At 42.0% G+C, this 19,474-nt stretch overlaps 1 protein-coding gene across 1 annotated transcript in view; it reads right to left on the bottom strand.

Annotated features, from left to right (window-relative positions):
- Positions 1-18,567: 18,567 nt before the first annotated feature.
- Positions 18,568-19,474, bottom strand: part of Sppl2a (signal peptide peptidase like 2A) — a 28,667-nt gene continuing 27,760 nt past the window's right edge. The window contains exon 15 of the mRNA XM_013510290.1: positions 18,568-18,870. Coding sequence (XP_013365744.1) covers positions 18,796-18,870 — 75 coding nt within the window. The 3' untranslated portion in view covers positions 18,568-18,795. The remainder of the gene's footprint in view (positions 18,871-19,474) is intronic.

Here is a 19,474-nt window from a genome sequence, read left to right as displayed (position 1 = left end):
TCATACATCACCTTTCTGAGACTTGGAGGTTTCTCAATCTGCCCCTCTGGGATCTGACTCTTACTTCTTTTTTAAACATAGCTTTCCTGGAGAAAAGCTGACACATGATAACCTATACTTTTGTGTGTGTGTGCGCACCCATGTGTATACTGGGGATTGAACCAAGGGTTCTGAGCTACATTCCCAACCCTTCTCCTCCTTTTTATTTTAAGACAGGGTCTCATTAAATCTTTTAAATTACCCAGGTTGGGCTCAAACTTGTGATCCTCCTGCTTCCGCCTCCCAGAGCGCTGGGATGACAGGCATGCCCCACCAAGTGCAGCACCTGCACGTACTGAAGTGTACAATTTGGTAACTTTTGACAAATGTATATACCCATGCAGTCATCACCACAATCAAGACAGTGAACACGTTTGCCCCAAAGTTTCCCACCACCTTTTATAATCTCTCCATTGTGCCCCTCCCCATCACTTCTCTGAGCAACTGCAGCTGTCCTACGGCATCCGCAAAAGATCAGTTCCGAGACTCCCCCATGCACACCCAGGTCAGTGTGCTCAGCTCTTTCATGTAAAATGGCGTAGTACTTGCATATAGCGTACATACATCACCCTGTACATGTACTTCAGATTGTCCCTAGGTTACATCAAATACCTAATAGAATGTAAAGCTTATGTAAAGAGTCATTAAACTGTATTTTTAGAGAATAATGATAAGAGAAAAAGGTCTATACACGTGTGATTTTTCTCTATACATTTTTATCTTTTTTTGGTCAACCCGCATATATGGAACCCAGGGACAGGAAGGCCCTACTCCCCTGACTGGCTTTCTGTGACTGCAGGTTAGTCTGCACACTCTAAGGTTTACCTATGGGAATCATGCAGTAAGTACAGGCTTGGGGTTGGGGCTTGGCTTCTTTCGTGCTGCATAATTACTACCTCTCAAACATTACGACCCACAGTTCACCAAAGCACAATCTTTTCTCCAACAGACTGAGCCAATCCCTGTTTCCCTAGCAAGCTTTGGCCATGCTTGTAGACGATCTTCAGGCAGTCTTCAGGAAGTGGATATTCCTTCCTCATCTGGCAACTCCAGCAGAACCAAAGTCTAAAAATGTTTTGAAATATGAGACACTGCAGGGCAATAAGGCAAGAGAAAGGTAAAGGACTATGTATAGGAGAGGAAGAAGTCAAGTTATCATTATTTGCAGATGACATGAGCCCCTACATAGAAGATCCAAAAAATTCCACCAAAGACTCCTAGAATTAGTAACCAAATTCACCACAAAAATCAGTTGCATTCCCATACACCAATAATGAGCTCACTGAGAAAGAAATTTAAAAAACAGTATTATTCATATGGAATCAGAAGAGACCCAGCATAACAAAAGCAACTCTGGGTAACAAGATCAAAGAAGAAGGCATCATAATCTCAGACTTCAAGTCATTATAAAGGATAAAAACAGCATGTTAGAGGCAATAAAAACAGATGTGTGAATCAATGAAAAAGAATAAAGAATGCAGATACAACCCCAGATACATGCAGCTATCTAATTTTTGACAAGGGGTAAAAAAAGTATATCGGAGGAAAGACAGCCTCTTTAATAAACGGTGCTAGAGCCGGTCATAGTGGTGCGTGACTTTAATCCCAGCACTCAGGAGGCTGAGCCAAGAGGATTGCCATGAGTTCAAGGCCAGTGTGGGCTCCACGATGAGTTCAAAGCCAGCTTGAACTACACAACGAAACCCTGTCTCTAAATAAATGGTGCTAGGAAAACTGGCTATCCACGTGCAGAAGATTGAATCTAGACCCATATCTCTCATCATGTATTAAACTAAAACAAAAAATAGATCAAAGATCTAAATGTGAAAACAGAAACATTGAATCTGCTCCAAGATAAAATAGATAAAGCTCTTCAAAACATAATCATAGACAAGGACTTTCTGAATAAAACCTAGTTGCAGAAGCAATAACATCAAGAATCAACAAATGAGATCATGTCAAATTAAAATGCTTCTGCGCAAGGAAGGAACTGAGTGTGGAGACAGCCTACAGAATGGGAAAATTTTCTACCATCTAGTCCTCCGACAGAGGACTAATACCTAGAATATACTGAGAACTCAAAACAATTCAAACCCCCAAAATAAAAGACTCAGTCACAAATGGGCAACTAAAATAAACAGACCCTTCTCAGAATAAATACACATGACCAACAAATACTGAGCTGTGCCTGAAAAAATGTTCAACACCTCCAGCCATTAGAGAAACAGAAATTAAAACAACCCTGAAATTCCATCTTACCCCCAGAAAGAATAGCTATCGTCAAAAAAGTCTAATTATAACAAATGCTGGTGAGACTTTTAGGAGAAAAGGAACCCATCTATATTCTTAGTGGTAATGTAAACTAATACAATCACTATGGAAATCAGAATGGAGATTCCTCAAAAACTAAAACTAGAAACTTCTAGTCAAATCAGCTATTCTCGTTTTAGTTGTCTTCCCAAAAGAGTTAAAGACATCATATTGCAGTGATACATGTATACCTATGTTTATAAAAGCACAATTCATAATAGTTGTCTTCCCAAAAGAGTTAAAGACATCATATTGCAGTGATACATGTATACCTATGTTTATAAAAGCACAATTCATAATAGGTAAATCTTGGGCACAGACTATATGTCCATTGAGAGAAGAACAGATCAAGAAAATGGGTTTATGCACGGTGGAGTACTACTCTTCCCTCAAGAAGGATAAACTTGAGTCATTTGTAAGAATATGGATGCACCTTGAGACCATAATGTTAAGTAAAATAAATCAGACACATGGGCTTAAGTGTCTGATATGAATATCTCTTATATGAGAAATACAAAATAAAAACAAAGAGCAACATAAAAGATAGATAATAAGAAATAGGGAGATAGATCTTTTGCAAAAGGGAAGGGGGCCAAGACATGGAGGGAGATGTGGGGAGCGGAAGGGAGTGAGAAAAAGAATTGAGTTGCATTATGTACAGGCACCAGCCCCCCAGGAGGAAGGTAATCATCAGACATGGACTAATAAGAATAAAACTGGAAAAAAATACATGGCCTAGTAGATTACCAGCCCCCTGGGGCAGGGATTTTGACTAATTTACATATGCATTTAATGAATGTCTTTTTTCTCTATTTCAATTGGGCCTACACATTCCCTGCCTTTAGGCAATTTATAATCTAGAAGGTCCAGAGACAAACCAGAGAATCAAAATACAGTAAGGTAAGCATACTTTGTTCCCTGGCGCTTGATAACTCTGCTATTTTTGTACCCATAGCAAATATTTCACTCCTTTCTTCTGGGTGCTGCGGAAATAAAGCAAGATCGGCTCCCAGATGTTTAATCTTCAGAATTCTGGTAAATTGGAGAAATTATTTTATATGTTGGAAATGGAGAACATGACTTAATTGAACTAATCAAAATAAATTCCTTAAAATTTTCAGATGACCAGACAGCCTTGACATCTGTATGTGCTTACCATTAGTCCCTCTGAAGCATGAATTTATTCCCTCTAAATATGTCTCCTGAGTGTCTAAGAATGTCAGGAGCTGTTGTCGTGAAGGCTCAGCAATGAGCAAGGTGGACAAGCCCGTGTTTCAGAAAGGGCGTGTTAAGTGTTCGTCTCCCACCGTCCCCTCAGGGCTCTTTCCACCGGGTCACTGGCGTCACGTACTGCTCATTCTCCCTGCTGCCCTTCCCAGTTATTTACAATTCAGCAACATCTAGTGTGCGCTGTGTTTCAAGCACTAAGCAAAGTGGGGTCAGAGCAACACGTAGAAAGGTGTGGTAGTGCAACAACCCTTCATGTTTCCAGCTCTCAGTCTGGCGCGTGCCCGATCGGCCTCCAAGAAGTGAAAAGACTGGGGGAGGGGTGGAAATCGGCTTCTCTTTTACACACAGAGCAGAGATATGCATAACATACATAAGCCAAACTATGGTCCGCATGATTGGATGCGTTATCTCCCCAGGGATCTGTGTGTGGAGGCCTGGTCCTCAGGGTAGCGGTGCTGGAGGATGGGACCTCATGGGAGTCCTTCCAGAACTGGGGACCCAGCCCTCAGAGGGCTTGCTGGTCTCTTGGGCCAAGCTCTCCAAAGAGCAAGTTGTTATCAAAGCCTGAGCCTCAGCCTGCCTTGCTCTCCCTGCTTCCTGTATCGAGATGTGGCCTCCTGCTCCCCAGTAGGCTCCTGCCATTGCCACCACAGCTGAGAAGGCCTCTCCAGTGCCCACCAGTGCCCAGGCCAGGCCCTTGAGCCTCCAGCACTGTGAGCTAAGGGCTGGGGTGCAGCTCCCTGGTAGAGTGTGTGCTCAGCATGTGCGAGGGCCTGCATTCCATCCCCAGGGCAAAAACAGAACAGGAGGAAACACCAAGCTAGGCGTGGTGGCGCATGCCTGAACCCCAGCACTTGGGAGGCAGAAGCAGGGGGCCTGTCACCAGCTGGAGGCCAGCCTGGGCTACATAGTGAGTGTAAGGCCAGTTTAAACTACATAGTGAGACTCTGTCTCAAAAAAAAAGAAAGAAAGAAGAAGGACACACCAAGCAAATGAAACGTCTTTTCTGCCTCATCTTTTCATTATAGTACCGACCAACTGACTGATTCACTATATATCTGCAGTAGTAAAATGTCATGGGCGGGCTGCAGGCAGGAAGAATGTGTCTAGCACCCTCCAGAGGGGGCAGTACAAACAGCGACAGGAAAGGTCAGAACGCCTGGCCTATCTAACTGCTGCGCTAGCTGCCTCCAGCCAATCTCACCCCATTTCCTCACTCCTGTGTGCACCTCTCCCTGGAAAGGGCTGCCAGATGCCTCCAGGGGCATGTCGTAGAAATGACAATGCATGAGACCTATGACTTTGGTGGCGTACTGGGGACTGAACCCATGACCTTCAGACCATGACCTTCGATATCCCTGGCCCTTTTGAAATTTTTTATTTTAAAATAGGATCTCACGAAGTCACTAAGTTGCACGGGCTGGGCCTGAACTTTGGATCTTCCTGCGTCAGCCTCCTGGAGTGCTAAGAATGTAGACGTGCACCACAAAGCCTAGATAAAGATGATCTTATGACACAGTATAGCAGCTGTGCTCCTTGGTATTTACCCAAATGAGTTGAAAACTTATGTACGCACAAAAACCTAACCACGAATATAGTGACCTTATTGATGATTGCCAAAAATTAGAGGCAACCAAGTTGTCCTTCGGTGGGTGATGCGTAAACAAACTGTGTCACACCCACCGATGGAAATCACTCAGCAATACAAGTAAATCAGCTGCCAGGCCACACACAGACATGGAAGAACACTAAACGCACATGGTTAAGTGAGAGAAGCCAATCCGAAAAGCTACATACTTCATGGTTCCAGCTGTGTGACATTCCGGAAAAGGCAAAACTATGATGACAGAGAGCTCAGCGGTTTCTAGGGAGGGAGAGCTGAACAGGTACAACACAGGGTATTTCTGAGGCAGGCAAACACTTTTTTTGTTCTTTGTTTTTGTGATACAGGCCCTCACTGTGTAGTTCAGACTGGCCCTAAACTCACTGTGGAGCCCAGGATGGCCTCAAACTCACAGTGATCCTCTTGCCTCAGCCTCCTGAGAGCTAGGATTACAGGCGTGAGCCACTATACCTATCTTGAGGGAGTAAAGTCCTGTGTGAAGAGTTTGGGACCGGCTGCCCCTCGATCTGCCCCATGGGCATATGGATTAGTTTGAGCTCAAGGCACTGGAAAACAGCAGGTACAGAAGGGTGCACTGACATCCTCTCTGCTTGCTGCAAGCAGATGAAATCCCACATGAAAGATGCTCTGCTGGGCATGGTGCACACGCCTGTAATCCCAGCACGTGGGAGGCTGAGGCAGGAGGATTGCTGTGAGTTTGAGACCAGCCTGGGCTACAAAGTGAGCTCAAGGCCAGCCTGAACTGCATAGAGAGACTATGTCTCAAAAAACATAAAAGAGAAGAAAAAAAGAAAGAAAGAAAGAAAGACAGAAAGAAAGAAAGATGCCCTCCCCCTGCCAAGAGGGAAGGGACGTTCTCATCAGGGAGTTGGACGTTCTCATCAGGGAGGCCCAAGGAAACCCATACCCACAGATCTCCTTAAACTACCCCATTTTCTGTCACCTTCCTACTATGCCACTCTTTGGTCCACCTCCTACATAAGTCCCTGCTCTTTGGGTCTTCATTTTTCTTGTCAGGGCTCCCATGTGCATGCAAATAAAATTTACATATTTTTCTTCTTGTTAGCCCCAACCAGAGACTCCAGAAGGGCAGGGGTTACTGATTTATTTATATTTGCAATACGAAGGATTGAACCCAGGGCCTTCACACTGAGCTGTATCTCTGTCGCCTTTTAAATTTCTCTTTGGAGACAGGCTCTTTCTAAGTCACTCAGTCGCTCAGGCTGGGCTCCATCTTGAGATCCTCCTGCCTCTACCTCCCAAAGGGCTACAATTACAGCCCTGCCCCAGCATGCCTGGTTTACCTTGGTTATTTATATTAACATGGTGTATTAGTTACAACAAATGCATCACAGTAAAGCAAGCTGTAAATAGTGGGGAAATGAGTGGACGTGGGGAGCAGGACATGGGAAAGATAAGTGGGAACTTTTCTGCTTGATACTTTGCAATTGTACAACTCATCTAAAAGTAAAGACTTAAACCAGACATGATGGAGCGTGCCTGTGATCTCGGCACTCTGGGAGGCTGAGGCAGAAGGATCGAAAATTCAAGCCCGTGCTGCAATTCAGTGATGTAGAGAGACCCTGCATCAAAGCAAAATTAAAAAGGGGGCTGGGAGCATAGCTCAGTGGTACAGCACTTGTCTAGCATATGTGAGGCCCTGGGCTCAATCCTCAGTCCTATGGGTATAGGGTGGGGGCTGGGGGAATAATAACATTAATTAAGGGGCTGGGGATTTAGCTCAGCGGCAAAGTGCCTGCCTGGCAAGCGCAAGGTCGTGAGTTCGGTTCCCGGTACCGGAGAAAAAAAAACAAAAAAAAACAACAACAACAAAAAAACATTAATTATAATTTAAAATTTATTCAATACAGGAATTGTCAGTAATTATCTCATCATTTCTTCTTTGTTTTTGTAATTCAATTTTGTTAGCAAATATATACAACATATGCTATTACACTTTGGTTCAGAAACCCAGGAGTACATCTGTTGGTTTAACTCATAAACAACCACAGCAAGGATGCGGCCACTGTAATCATTTTATTTATTTTTGCAGTGATGAGGACTGAACCCAGGGCTTCATGCACGAGTGCTCTACCGCTAAGTTATACTCCCAGCCCCAAAGCAATTATTTTAAATGTTAGAGGGTTCACTGAAATTTTAAAAGTATTGACTTAATTTTAACTCAGAAAAAAATATGTTCTTAATTTTACTTTTTATTATTTAGCGTTTTGGTGCTGGGGATTGAAGGCCCTGCACATGCTAAGTATGTATTTTACCATGGAGGTAAACCTGTAGCCCAGAAAATATATTTTTGGAAACCTGTGTTTAAGTTACAACATAAACCTATGATTGAAAAATACAGTGAGAGTTTAAATTTTTTAAAAATGTGTTACCGTAAAAGACACATCGCAGTGAATCCCCCTCAGAATCTTCCCCTTGCTTCAAACACACTCATCCCGTCATTCTGGTTGCTTTCTGGAGCAGCTCGGGAATAGATTCAAAACATCCCCTTTTCACGCTCATTGTGACTTTGGGGGAGAGACAGAAGTCACAGATGCCAGACCTGGTGAATACGGAGGATTGAGGGCTCAGCGTCATATTTTCATTTGCCAGAAATTCCTGTACCGCAGTGTCATGTGACACAGAGCATGCCCATTACTCAGGCAGTTTTCCATGCACATTTTTTTTCTTTTTTTAAAGCTTTTTTTTTTTTTTTTTTTTAAAATTTTTTTTTTTTTTTTTTTTTTTTGGTACCGGGAATTGAACTCAGGACCTTGCGCTTACCAGGCTGGCACTTGTGCTGCTGAGCTATACCCTGGGGCCCCTATGCACATTTTCTCTCAAATGCTCTACTAAGCCCTTACAGTATTCAGAGTTCACTGTAGTGTTCTTGGGTACAGACTCAGGTCTCGAAATTCCATCAGTGTCAGAAAACACACCTTACTCTTAGATGTCAATTAAAGGACTTTTTTCACAGAGGGGAACTGAGTGATTTCCATCGAGAACTCCAAACCTTGGTCTCAGGATCACAACAGACATGCATTTCCTCTCCCGTGATGAGAATTTTTAAAAAGCTGAGTCCTGCAACTCCAATGAAGTTGAGAAAATTTCACGTTAATGTGTTGCTTCTGATTCACGATTTACAGCACATTTTAAAACACACCTTCTCTCAACCATAGCGCACAACAGACTGAACCAAAGTTTAAACTCATCACACACTGTTACTAAGGATTAATGTTCTACATCTCATCTTGAAATCCTTGCCCTTCTTGGTGCATTCACTGTATTTCTTTGAATCACACCTTGTTTAACTGAAGTAACCTAAAAGTACTACAAGTTGTGAATGACTACTTTTATAGTGGCCAGGTTTTGTAACTTCTCACAATTATTTAATGTATGTTTCACAAATCGTGACAATATAGAGGTTTTTGTTTGTTTTTGTTTTTTGTCTTTTTGAGACAGGGTCTCCTTATGCAGTTTAGGCTGGCCTTGAGCTCACTTTGTAGCCTCGGCTGCTCTTGAACTCGCAATGATTCTCCTGCCTCAGCCTCCTGACTGCTAGGATTACAGGCGTGTGCCACCACGCCCGGCCCAATATAGAGGTTTCTGTTCGGATAAGTAAAAGCACATCTGTAGTAATATGATTTGAAGACAGGAGGGTCCTTCTGTCTCTACACTGCATAGCTGTCAATTATTGTGAGGTTGCTACGTCCCAGGAGCTGTTCCACTCACCGACCGAGTGTTAACTCAGTAAGCTATGAACCAGGTATGACGATCATCCCTGTCACATTAAGGAGGAAATTTACAGAGCCCACAGGCAGAGTTTTAATTGTGACAGCCTAATTCTAGACTTTGTGCCCTTAAGCCTTATGCTGTTTTACTTCACGTGACAGAAAGACACTGAGCAATGCCACTAATAATACCAAACAGATTGTATATGATTCCGTCTTTCACAAAATCTGTTGCACAGCCTGTTTAATCAGCTAATCAAAGCTCTCGGTTTACGTCACCAGGACCAACGTGTTGGCGTGTGCCCCTGTTTCCACATTAATCATGCCTCTGACTCCCCCGAACGGACGCTGCTCCCTAAAACTAAAAAGGAAAGACCAACCACGCAGGCAAGTAAAGACAACTAAAATCGCTGACAGCATCAAAGCAGAACGAAAGGAATACAGGACATGTCCATTTTATGTAACATTCTCTGTCACTTAAAATTCATCCCTCAAAACATTTGGCCAACCATTACATAATCCTTCGTTTGTAAACACAGGGGTGATTAAACCAGTTCCAATGAATTTTGCTGTACTTTGGATAGAGGATTAATGGATTTTTTTTCTCTTAGACACTCTGAAAAGCATTAACTTTGGTCACAAGTGAAAGCTTATAAAAATTCCAGCTAAAAATATCTGGAATGTTTCAAATATTAATCTTTAACACCAGTAGCTTAGTATAGTGCCTGGCATGTCATAAATATTGAATACATAATTCTTGAACAGTGAGAAAATGAAATCAGTCTTCTTCAGTATTATCTGTGAATATACTAATTAGTATACAATACACAACTAAAATATTTTTATAACCTTTTCATTAGTACAGTTCATGGTACATAATGACTGCATTCATCATATATCGTTTTTTTCTTTAGTCCTAGATTATTTTTAAAGAGGAAAAAGGTCTCTTCCTAACGGCTTTTTTGTTTGTTTTTTGGGTAATACTGAGGACTGAACCCCAGGCCTTTCGCATCCCTGAGCTACACCTCGTGTGACTAGATCCAGGGAAAAAAAAAATGGAGAACAAATAGCGGTAACCCGAGAGAGAAATTCCCCCTTTGAATTTAGCAAACCCCTGTGTCGAAGAAGAATGTTATGGCTGGGTTGCAGGGACTTTTCCAAAGCAAATAGGGATCTAAGAATAATGCATCAACAGGTGATAAACAATGGCTTTTTTTTTTTCCTTAATCTTTTTGAGACAGGGTTTCGCTATGCAGTTCAGGTTGACCTTGAGCTCGCTTTGTAGTCCAGGCTGTTCTCAATCTCAAATGATCCTCCTGCCTCAGCCTCCCAAGTGCTGGGATTACAGGCATGCAACACCACGCCTAGGCTTAACAATGGCATTTTGCTAATTTAAATTTAACTAATTTTAATGATATAGCTTTCTCTAAATCATTGTATTCAACCATTTCTTGAGAAAGTGGGGGAAAAAAAACTAACATCATCTACATATACAGTTAATCCCTAAATTTCAGTCTGAGGCAGAGACTTAACCACTTAAAACTGAGGGAGGAGAAGTCAGACTTGTACATATGAAAGATGTTAGGAATTTCAATGTTAGGAATCATGAGCCTGTGCTATTAATTCTAGTTTTCACTGTTCACTTTTCAAATTATTAATTGGTGGTTCTAATTGTGAATTATTATTTATTTACACTGATGCATTAACGTTTTTTAGCAAACTCAAGCAAAAAATGTATAGAAAAGTAAATCTGTCTGAACTTGATTATCTGCTTTGACTCTTAAGATGTTTGATAGTTATTCTGTACTTTTAAAATAATATTTTCTTTACATTAGCTATAAATAAAAAATTGAAAATAAGAGGCCAAGTGTAGGGGTACACACTTGTAATCCCAGCCCTCTGGGAGGCTGAGGCAGGAGGATCACAAATTTGAGTCTAGTCTGGGCAGGTTAGTGACTTAGTGAGAACTTCTCTCAAAAAATAAAAAGCCTGGGAATTTAGCTGAGGGTGAAAGCCCTGGGTTCAAATCCCTAGGATGGCTATCAGCATGGGCATCAGTCACTGGAAAGATCAAGGCTGATCCAAGGGCTGGAATTTTCATTTCCCTCTTCTCGTTTTAGCCTGGAGGGGCTAAAAGCTGAGTTGATCAACAATGGCCAATGATTTTGTCAATCTCGCTTAGCTGATGAAACCTTCATAAAACCCCCAAAAGACTGATTTCAAAGTTGACACCCAAGGGCTGGGGATGTAGCTTAGTGGTACAGCACCTGCCTGGCAAAGTTGACATCCAGGGAAGGTCCCAGAGAGTAGGCACCCAGGAGAAGGCAGGGAAGTTCTGGGTCTCTTCCCACAGGTCTGGCCCGATGCATGGCCTCATCTTTATCCTTTGTAATATCCTTTACAATAAACCAGTAAGGAAATGTTTTCCTGGGTTCGGTGAGTCACACTTGCAAATTAACGAAACCCAAGGAGATGGGTGTGGGAACCCCAATTTATAGATCAGAAGCACAGATAGAACACCCTGGGCCTTACAGTTGGCATTAGAAGTGGGGGACCATCTTTTGGGACTGAGCCTGAAATCTCTGGGATCCGATATTTACTTCAGGTGGATAGCTTCAGAATTGAACAGAATTAGGGGACACCTCGCTGCTGTCTGCCGCTGAAGAACTACTTGCTTAGTGTGTGGGGGCGATTCCTACACATTTGGATACAGAAGTGCTCTCTCTGTTCATTGTTGATCTTGAGTTTGTTTTTTTCAACCCAGACCCTGGAAAACCATATTGAGGATTCTGGACTATTATATAAATTAGGTGCTGTTAAAGATCTTTCTAAAACCCTGGAGTTGCATGAATAGATTTCTTTTTTTTTGGTACCAGGAATCAAACTCAGGACCTTGCGCTTGCCAGGCAGGCGCTTGTGCCACTGAGCTATATCCCTGGCTAGATTTCTGTTTTGGAAAAATTATTGGCTATGAAGTAGAAAGAGAATACGTAGGAAAATTAGCAACTCTAAGACTAAGTCAGAATCAGATATGGTGGAGGTGGGTTAAGCAGAGTGGCAGTGGGGATGTGAATCCTTGGAACACTTTGGGGAGACGTTTGGAAGAGAATTGCCTGGCATGGTGGCACACGCCTGTAATCCCAGCACTCAGGAGGCTGAGGCAGAAGGATTGTTGCAAGGTCAAGGCCAGCCTGGGCTCCAAAGTGAACTCAAGGCCAGCCTGAACGGCATAGGAGACCCTGTCTCAAAAAGACAAAAAAAAAAAAAAAAAAAAAGAGAGAGAGAAAGAGAATGGAAGACTGGCAGTTTCATTTGTGTATTTTATTTCCCTGCACTGAAAGGGGCTAGAGTCACTTTTATACAGTAAAAATTGGTGAAGCTTCAGTGAAAAAGTGTCTCACATATGTAAGATAAGTTCCTGAAGTTTTCTTCGTACTTCTAAAGAATTACTTGGCTTTCCATATTAATGAAACCACGTAGTGCAGCCTATTCACAGGTAACTGTAGACTGGAACTCAATTGACATCTTTTTCTGGAGCTGTGGCCCTCTGAGCTACGTGGAAAAGCTTTTATCAGAACGATACGCCAAGCCCTAGATGGCTTTCTGGTTAAGACTGAGAAAGAATCCTCAGTGTGGTCTTAGTGCATGAGGGCAGAACCCTTGCAGATTAATGTGGTTCCCTCTATTGATCTGTTTGTTTTGCAGTAGTGGGGATGGAACCCAGGGTTCAACTGAACTACATCCCCAGTTCTCTCTTCTATTTTGTTATCATCATCACCACCACCATCATCATCATTGTAATTTAAGGCAGGGTCTCAATGAGTTGCACTGAGTAGGCTCAAAGTTGTGATCCTCCTGCCTCAGCCTCCCAGTACTGGGATCATAGGTATGCACCACCATGCCCTACTCAATGTCCTTCTCTTAGGAGATCATCAGTCACAGTGACAGAGGATTTGTTATACAAGCAGTCAGCCCCCTCCTGCCCTCCTGTCTTCCACCAGAGCAGCAGTGGGCAGGCAACACAGGCAGCGCTGAGTAGCATCGGACCCGCACAAAGGTGAAGGCAGCAAAGCGGTAGACACAGGATACCAGGCCTTTTCACCCTGCTCCTCACCCATCAGACATCTGCAGGCCCACGTGAGGGCTCAGAGTTCTCAGCAAGAGTTTGAGCCTAGCCAGGGTAACTTAGGTGCTTAGCAAGAGCCTGTCTCAAAACCTTAAAAAAAAAAAAAAAGACGGGAGGTGTAGCTCAGTGCCACAGCCCAGGGTTCAATCCCTTGTGCCACGAAAACAAAACAGAGCCCCAAGCCCCAAAACCCCAAAAGCACGTGGCCATCAGATGGCTAAGAAGTAATCTAGGGACCTGTCGTCATAACCACAGGTCCGACGGGCTACCCACAGCAAAGCCAGGGGGAAGCAAATAGGCACCACCCAGCCAGGCGACTCCAAAGTTAGTGATTTGAAGTCACTCAAGGGAAGCTAGGGGTTTATTTAGGGCTTTCCTGGTAACAGTTCCCTCATTTTGTGTAAATATCTGCTTCTGTGGTTTCATCAGTCCCTGATGAGCCTGTGGAAAGAGACTTTCAACCAGTCACAGCAGAACGGGTAACAGTTTACTGTGCCCAGGGCAGGATTTGGTGGAACCATCGTCTGTCCCTCTGTGGTGGTCCCTGACTGGGCATGAATACCGATTAAGAAGAAAATAACTGAACAGATTTTTATGATCACTTGTATTCTGAAATGCAGTGGAAACATCTGACGGAGAAGGCAGAAGGCGCTGGTGCAGCAGCACGCCTGTAATCCTGGCACTCAGGAGGCTGAGGCAGAAGGAGCGCCATGAGTTCGAGGCCAGCCTGGGCTGCACAGCGAGTTCAAGGCTAGCATGAACTACACAGTGAGACTCTGTCTCAAAAAAAAAAAAAAAAAAAAAAAAAAAAAAAAAAAAGAAGCAAAAGGCACAAAAGTACACAAGGGAGAAATGTCCTCACACCTTGCCCTGGCTCCCTGTCCCCTCCCCTCAGGGGCAGCCACGCCCATCGCCACCCCAAAGCAAGCACGTTCTATGGCAGCAGGAATCTGTTATTCGCTGGAACTGCACTGGCAAAGCTGCAAACAACAGTCTTTACGCACATTCGTAAATATTTATTAGGTGCCAGTATGCGGCAACATAAATTTCCAACAAATATCCCCTATGGAATCTGGGTTTTAAGAATAGAAGTCAGACCCAAATAATTACACAATTTCTTAAGTTCTTCCCATTTTTTGTGATATGTGACCATGATCAAGTATACTTCTGGGTCATTTTCATTTTTTTCACCACACAAAATAAAACAAATTCAACTTTTATTTTAAAATAGAATTTATTGAATACTACAATGAACTCAATACATTAAAAAACTTTTTTTTTTGTCCGTATTGGCACATCATCAATAAGGTGCTGCTCAATCAACACTTCAAAATACTTTAAAGTTGAAATCACATTCCATAAAAAATAAAGCCTAGTAGTGTTATAAAAGAATTTATACTAGCTTACATATTAAGGTATCTAAAAAATCCCATGCTTAAAGCAGTCATCTAAAAAAAAGGTAAAAATCCACTCATGTATTTTTAAAACAGTTCTCATTTGAGCAAAACACAACAGAAAGTAACACAAAAATGGCAAAAACTAATGTATATTAACTTGTCCTACTGGAAAATGCTCTAGATAAGCTTTAGATATTAAAAAAGGGTCTACACTCCGTAGGAGTAGAAAAGCTATTTATGATACTTTTTATGCCTCATGAGGAACCACATGACAAAATACCGTCTTTTAGTTGCCCCTTACTTGCCAATAATATGGGTGACCTTAAAATTTCATTTAAAAATAATTTGTTCTCCAATGAACATTTCCAAATACAAAGGCTGTCTTAAAGAAACGTTCAGCAGGAAATTTACATTTATAATGTATATATTACTCTGTCAATTTTTAAAAAACTCTAAACTCAGTACTCTAACACAGTAGAGAAGCGTATTCCAAAGAGGCGGATAATTTGACTCAGATCCCTCGAATCCAGAGTAGTTTTCTTCCAGAAAACATCAAGTGATTTCCGTTCAGCATGTTACGAACCCTGCCCCCTTCAGAATCACCCTCGGAGGCAAACAGGACACTAACAGTTTAAACCACAGAGCTGCTCACTGAGCATCATCTGGAACAAACTCAGCCTTTTTTCTTCTTAATGGAAAGTACGAAGCTGCTTCTAACTGGGGCATCCCACTAGCCTGAGGTACAATTCCTACGTTTCTGAAATTTCACTGGCTGAGATCAGGCTAAGCCTTTAGAGACCAAGCCTAAGTGAAGCAGTTCAAGTATCTTTAGTCCAAGATAAAGAAGGCTCTTTGTTTACATCTAAAGCAGAGACTGAGCAAAGAAAATGGGAAAAGCTCATCGGTACTTATTACAAGCATGTGGCCCACCGAGACCCCCACGGACGTGGGATTAGGACGTAGGAAGGGAGATACCATATGGGCCAAAACACTCTTCTTGTAAAAGAGTAGTAAGTTGCAGATTCAACTGACAGGGAGCTGATAATGTAAAAAATCTACAAGCTAGAAAAAAAACCCAAATTGTGTTAGGGTATCAAGGTCTTTCTTTACCAGCCTCTCATTTTTGCTGAACTAAACTGATAGAAAAATTATGTAATTATAATTTGAGATATTTAGTGGTTTCTATTTGATAAGTCATAGAAATGCTCATAGGGACTTTCTAGGAAACAATGCCTTTTTTGCAATATTAATAACTACAATGAATTGTGGTGTTTTAAAGACATGTTTAGAAACACTCAGCTTCTCTCAAGTTACTGATAGTGGTAAATATGCAAGGAGGGGTTAATTTTCATCTTCCCTATTCTTTGCTCATGGTGACTCCCAAGATAAAATATTTCTGTTTTTTCTTTTTCTTTCTTTTTCTCTTTCTTTCTTCCTTTCTTTCTTTCTTTCTTTCTTTCTTTCTTTCTTTCTTTCTTTCTTTCTTTTCTTTCTTTCTGTCTTTCTGTCTTTCTTTCTGTCTTTTTGAGACACGGTCTCGCTATGCAGTTCAGGCTGGCCTTGAGCTCACTTTGGAGCCCAGGTTGGCCTTGAACTTGCAACGATCCTCCTGCCTCAGCCTCCAGAGTGCTGGGATTACAGGCGTGTGCCACCACACCCAGCCGTACTTCAATTTATTTAAATAACTATTTTCTCCTAGGTTACTAGGAGGATTATTTAAGTATAATATAAAGTTCATATTGAAGATTGACTCTAAGAATTTCATTTATTATTATGTATTTCTGTTGAATCAGCAAGCATTTTTTATTTTTTCTCTTGGTGGTGCTGGGGATCAAACCTAGGGCCTTGTGCACACCAAGCAAGCAGTCTGAGACACATGAGACCCTCTGAGACACCTCAGCCCATCAGTAAGAGTTTAATAGCAAACTAGACCAAGGTTGACTTCTTTGATAACTAATGGTCGGATAAAGTAGAATCTGTATGATTTCTAAATATAATAGTTAATGTTTGCCTGGAAGAAAATCTAAAATCTAGGATAAGTGTATCAGTTATTAATTAATGAAACAAAATTATTTTGAGAAATTGTCTTATTTCACTATAGTTGAGACAAAACAAAAAACCCAATTAACTCTAACATTCTTCATAAAAGATGGTTAAGGCTTTTGACTACGATAAAGCTTAGATGAGAGTGCAGATAATTTTACTAAAAAAGCTGTACTTTGGCAAGCATACTACTGACATTATAAATGAAAATATACTTGGAGTTTTAAAATGGCACTTAATCTTTTCTCTCTCTATCAGAGTCTGCCAACTATATTAGATTCTTCATTCTTCGGGAAAAAATTCAAACTTATATAATGGAAGAAAACTAAGATTAACTCCTACTTATCAGTAAGTTTTCTGCCATAGGCAAAAGGACCCATTGCCGCATTAACTATCTGCAATTTACTCTGCAAAAGTTAACAATTAAACAAAAGCATTTAATGCTAAATTTAGTTCAAACATCAAAGGTCTGATCCATTTTGAAAAGCATTAGGTGTTTTGTTTTTTGGTACCAGGGATTGAACCCAGAACCTTCCCACTGAGCCACACGCCCAGCCATTTGGAGGGTCTCACTAAATGATTAACTTGCCCAGGCTGGACTTGTATCTGAGATCATCCTGCTTTGGCTTCCCAGAGTGCGAAGATTACAGAGATGCACTAGTACACACAGATATATATATATTTTTGTACTAGGGATTGAACTCAGGGCTTTTGGATTGAGCTATATCCCCAACCGGCTTCTTTCTTTCTTTTTTTGTATGTTGAGACAGAGTCTAAGTTGCCTCGGCTTGGCTCAAACTTGTAATCCTTCTACCTTAGCCTCCCAGAGTGGTGGGATTACAGGCATGTGCCACCATACCTGGGTATTTTTTGTCTTTTAGTACGAGGAATTGGTCCTCAGATGCAAGAGTAGATCTGTTCACATATTTTGTGCATTATTTACACAGATATGTAAAATCCTGCTGCTTCTGCAATCACCTGCCATTTGGGACTTTCTTAGATAAAGTAAAAGAAAATGAAAAGATAACTTGATCTCTGACTCCAAGGATAATGATTAAGGCCACACTTGAGATTTTTGCGAAGAATGAGAAAAAAGTTTTTCAAAGTTGGAAGTTACCAGCATGATTAACTGGTCTCATGTACTTCTTGTGCAGATGAAAAAGCTGAGATCCCACAGTGTGTACTTTCCATGTTGGGAAACCACCTTCTTCACGGTCAGCAGCAGTGGCCCACAGGGAAAGGAGTGGAGGTTAGGGGAAGACGGCAAGGGTACGGAATTGCTAAGAATGTTACTCTCAAACTGTGAGCTGTAAGTGTTAACATATTATCTGACAAAACACTTTTTAAAAGATCAAAGTTTAGTATCAGTAGAATCAAATTTCAAGATGAGAAATACCAAAGTGAAATTGAAAGTACAGAAATCAAAACTGTATCTTTAAGAAAATGGTGGTGTAGCTGGGTGTGGTGGCGCACGCCTGTAATCCCAGCACTCAAGAGGCTGAGGCAGAAGAATCGAGAGTTTGAGCCCATCCTGGGTGACCTACCAGCCTGTGCTGCACAATGAGACCCTGTCTCAAAAAAAAGAAAAGAAAAAGAAAGAGAAAACGGTGGTTTCCTATGAACCACATTTTAGTTCCTGTATCTTCTCATGACTAGTTCTGTAGCTATATGCCTAGTTCTGTATGCTTCTCTGAATCTGAAAAAATATTCAAACACAGTACATCTGAATAATTTAACTTTTCAAGTTTAAAAAGTGGTTGTTATTTTTAAAACTTACATTATAAAAACCTTTATATTCATCCCCAAATTACATAGTTAAGTTTATAGCCTCGGCATGATAGAAAGTCCACACCTCGCCTGCTGAACAGCTGCCTTCTCGCATGGTCTTAAGCAGTTATTCCTTGAGAGGGGATACAGCATGCATAATTCCTTAACAAAAGAATCTGTGCAGAAACCTTGTGACACGTCAATCTGTCATTAGAGCTGAAGGAAATATAGTTCAGTGAAGAAAGTCCAGGGGTGGGCCAAGGAATTTTTAAAAATATATAGTATATATAATACATCTTGGAAATTACACAGACCATATGCTTTTATTTAATGTGAAGGCACAACTTCAATATAGTTAAAAGTAAATGCATTTTAATTTTTTATAATTATCGGTACCAGCTCGTAGAAATATATATTTGCAAACATGTCACTGAAAATGCTTTCAGAATGTCAATTCAAAAGTTGATTTAAAAAGTCAAACTCTACTGGTAGAAAATCAAGAACACGTTACTGCAGGTCTGCACAGTATTACTGCTGGGCGACCTGTTCGTCAGCAGGCACTGGGTTTTCTTCATTTGCTGAATAGTCCGGATGGTTCATCATCTAGGAATAAATAAAAGATGTCAGAAAAATGCAAATTTTCAATTTGACCTTGATATTCACTAATTTAGCAAAAGGATTCTGGACTTTATCAAAGGCGCGGAACGTCTTAACTACCCGGAGGCACAGCCCACTTAGGGGAGTCACTCCAAGTGATTTTCTGTGTTTCCAGTGCTGAAATCCTGGGGCGGCGGGATTAGGTTCCTGCAGCAGCCTCCGGCGGGCTGCTCTACTCTGGGCGGGCAGGAGGTCTCCGCTTTGCTGACGGCTAGTGAAAAGTGAGTCGTCTCTGTTAAATGTCACGGGGCTGCTAATTATTTTTAGAAGTCACGGGCTGTAGGTGAGGAATCTAGCTACCCGGAGGCCTCTGCCTGCCCCTCCGCGGGCAGCGCTCCGCTCTGGCGTCGCGCTCCTCGCAGACGTCCGGTCGGGGCGGCCCTGACCTTCCTGGAAGCCGCGTCACGTGACGGGGGCCAGCTTTACAGGAAAGGCTGCACGACTCCGGGTCACGCGCGAAGTCTCGGTCTCACGGCGGGGGCGGGCTCAGCTCGTCCATGGGGCACAGCTGCCCGCAGGGAGACCCGGCAGGCCTCCGCGGTGGGTGAGC

Source organism: Chinchilla lanigera, unplaced genomic scaffold (genome assembly GCF_000276665.1).
Source record: "Chinchilla lanigera isolate Chin_1 unplaced genomic scaffold, ChiLan1.0 scaffold00008, whole genome shotgun sequence".
Taxonomy (NCBI): Eukaryota; Metazoa; Chordata; class Mammalia; order Rodentia; family Chinchillidae; genus Chinchilla; species Chinchilla lanigera.
Note: the sequence above shows the minus strand (reverse complement) of the source record. Positions and strands in the feature narration are given on the sequence as shown.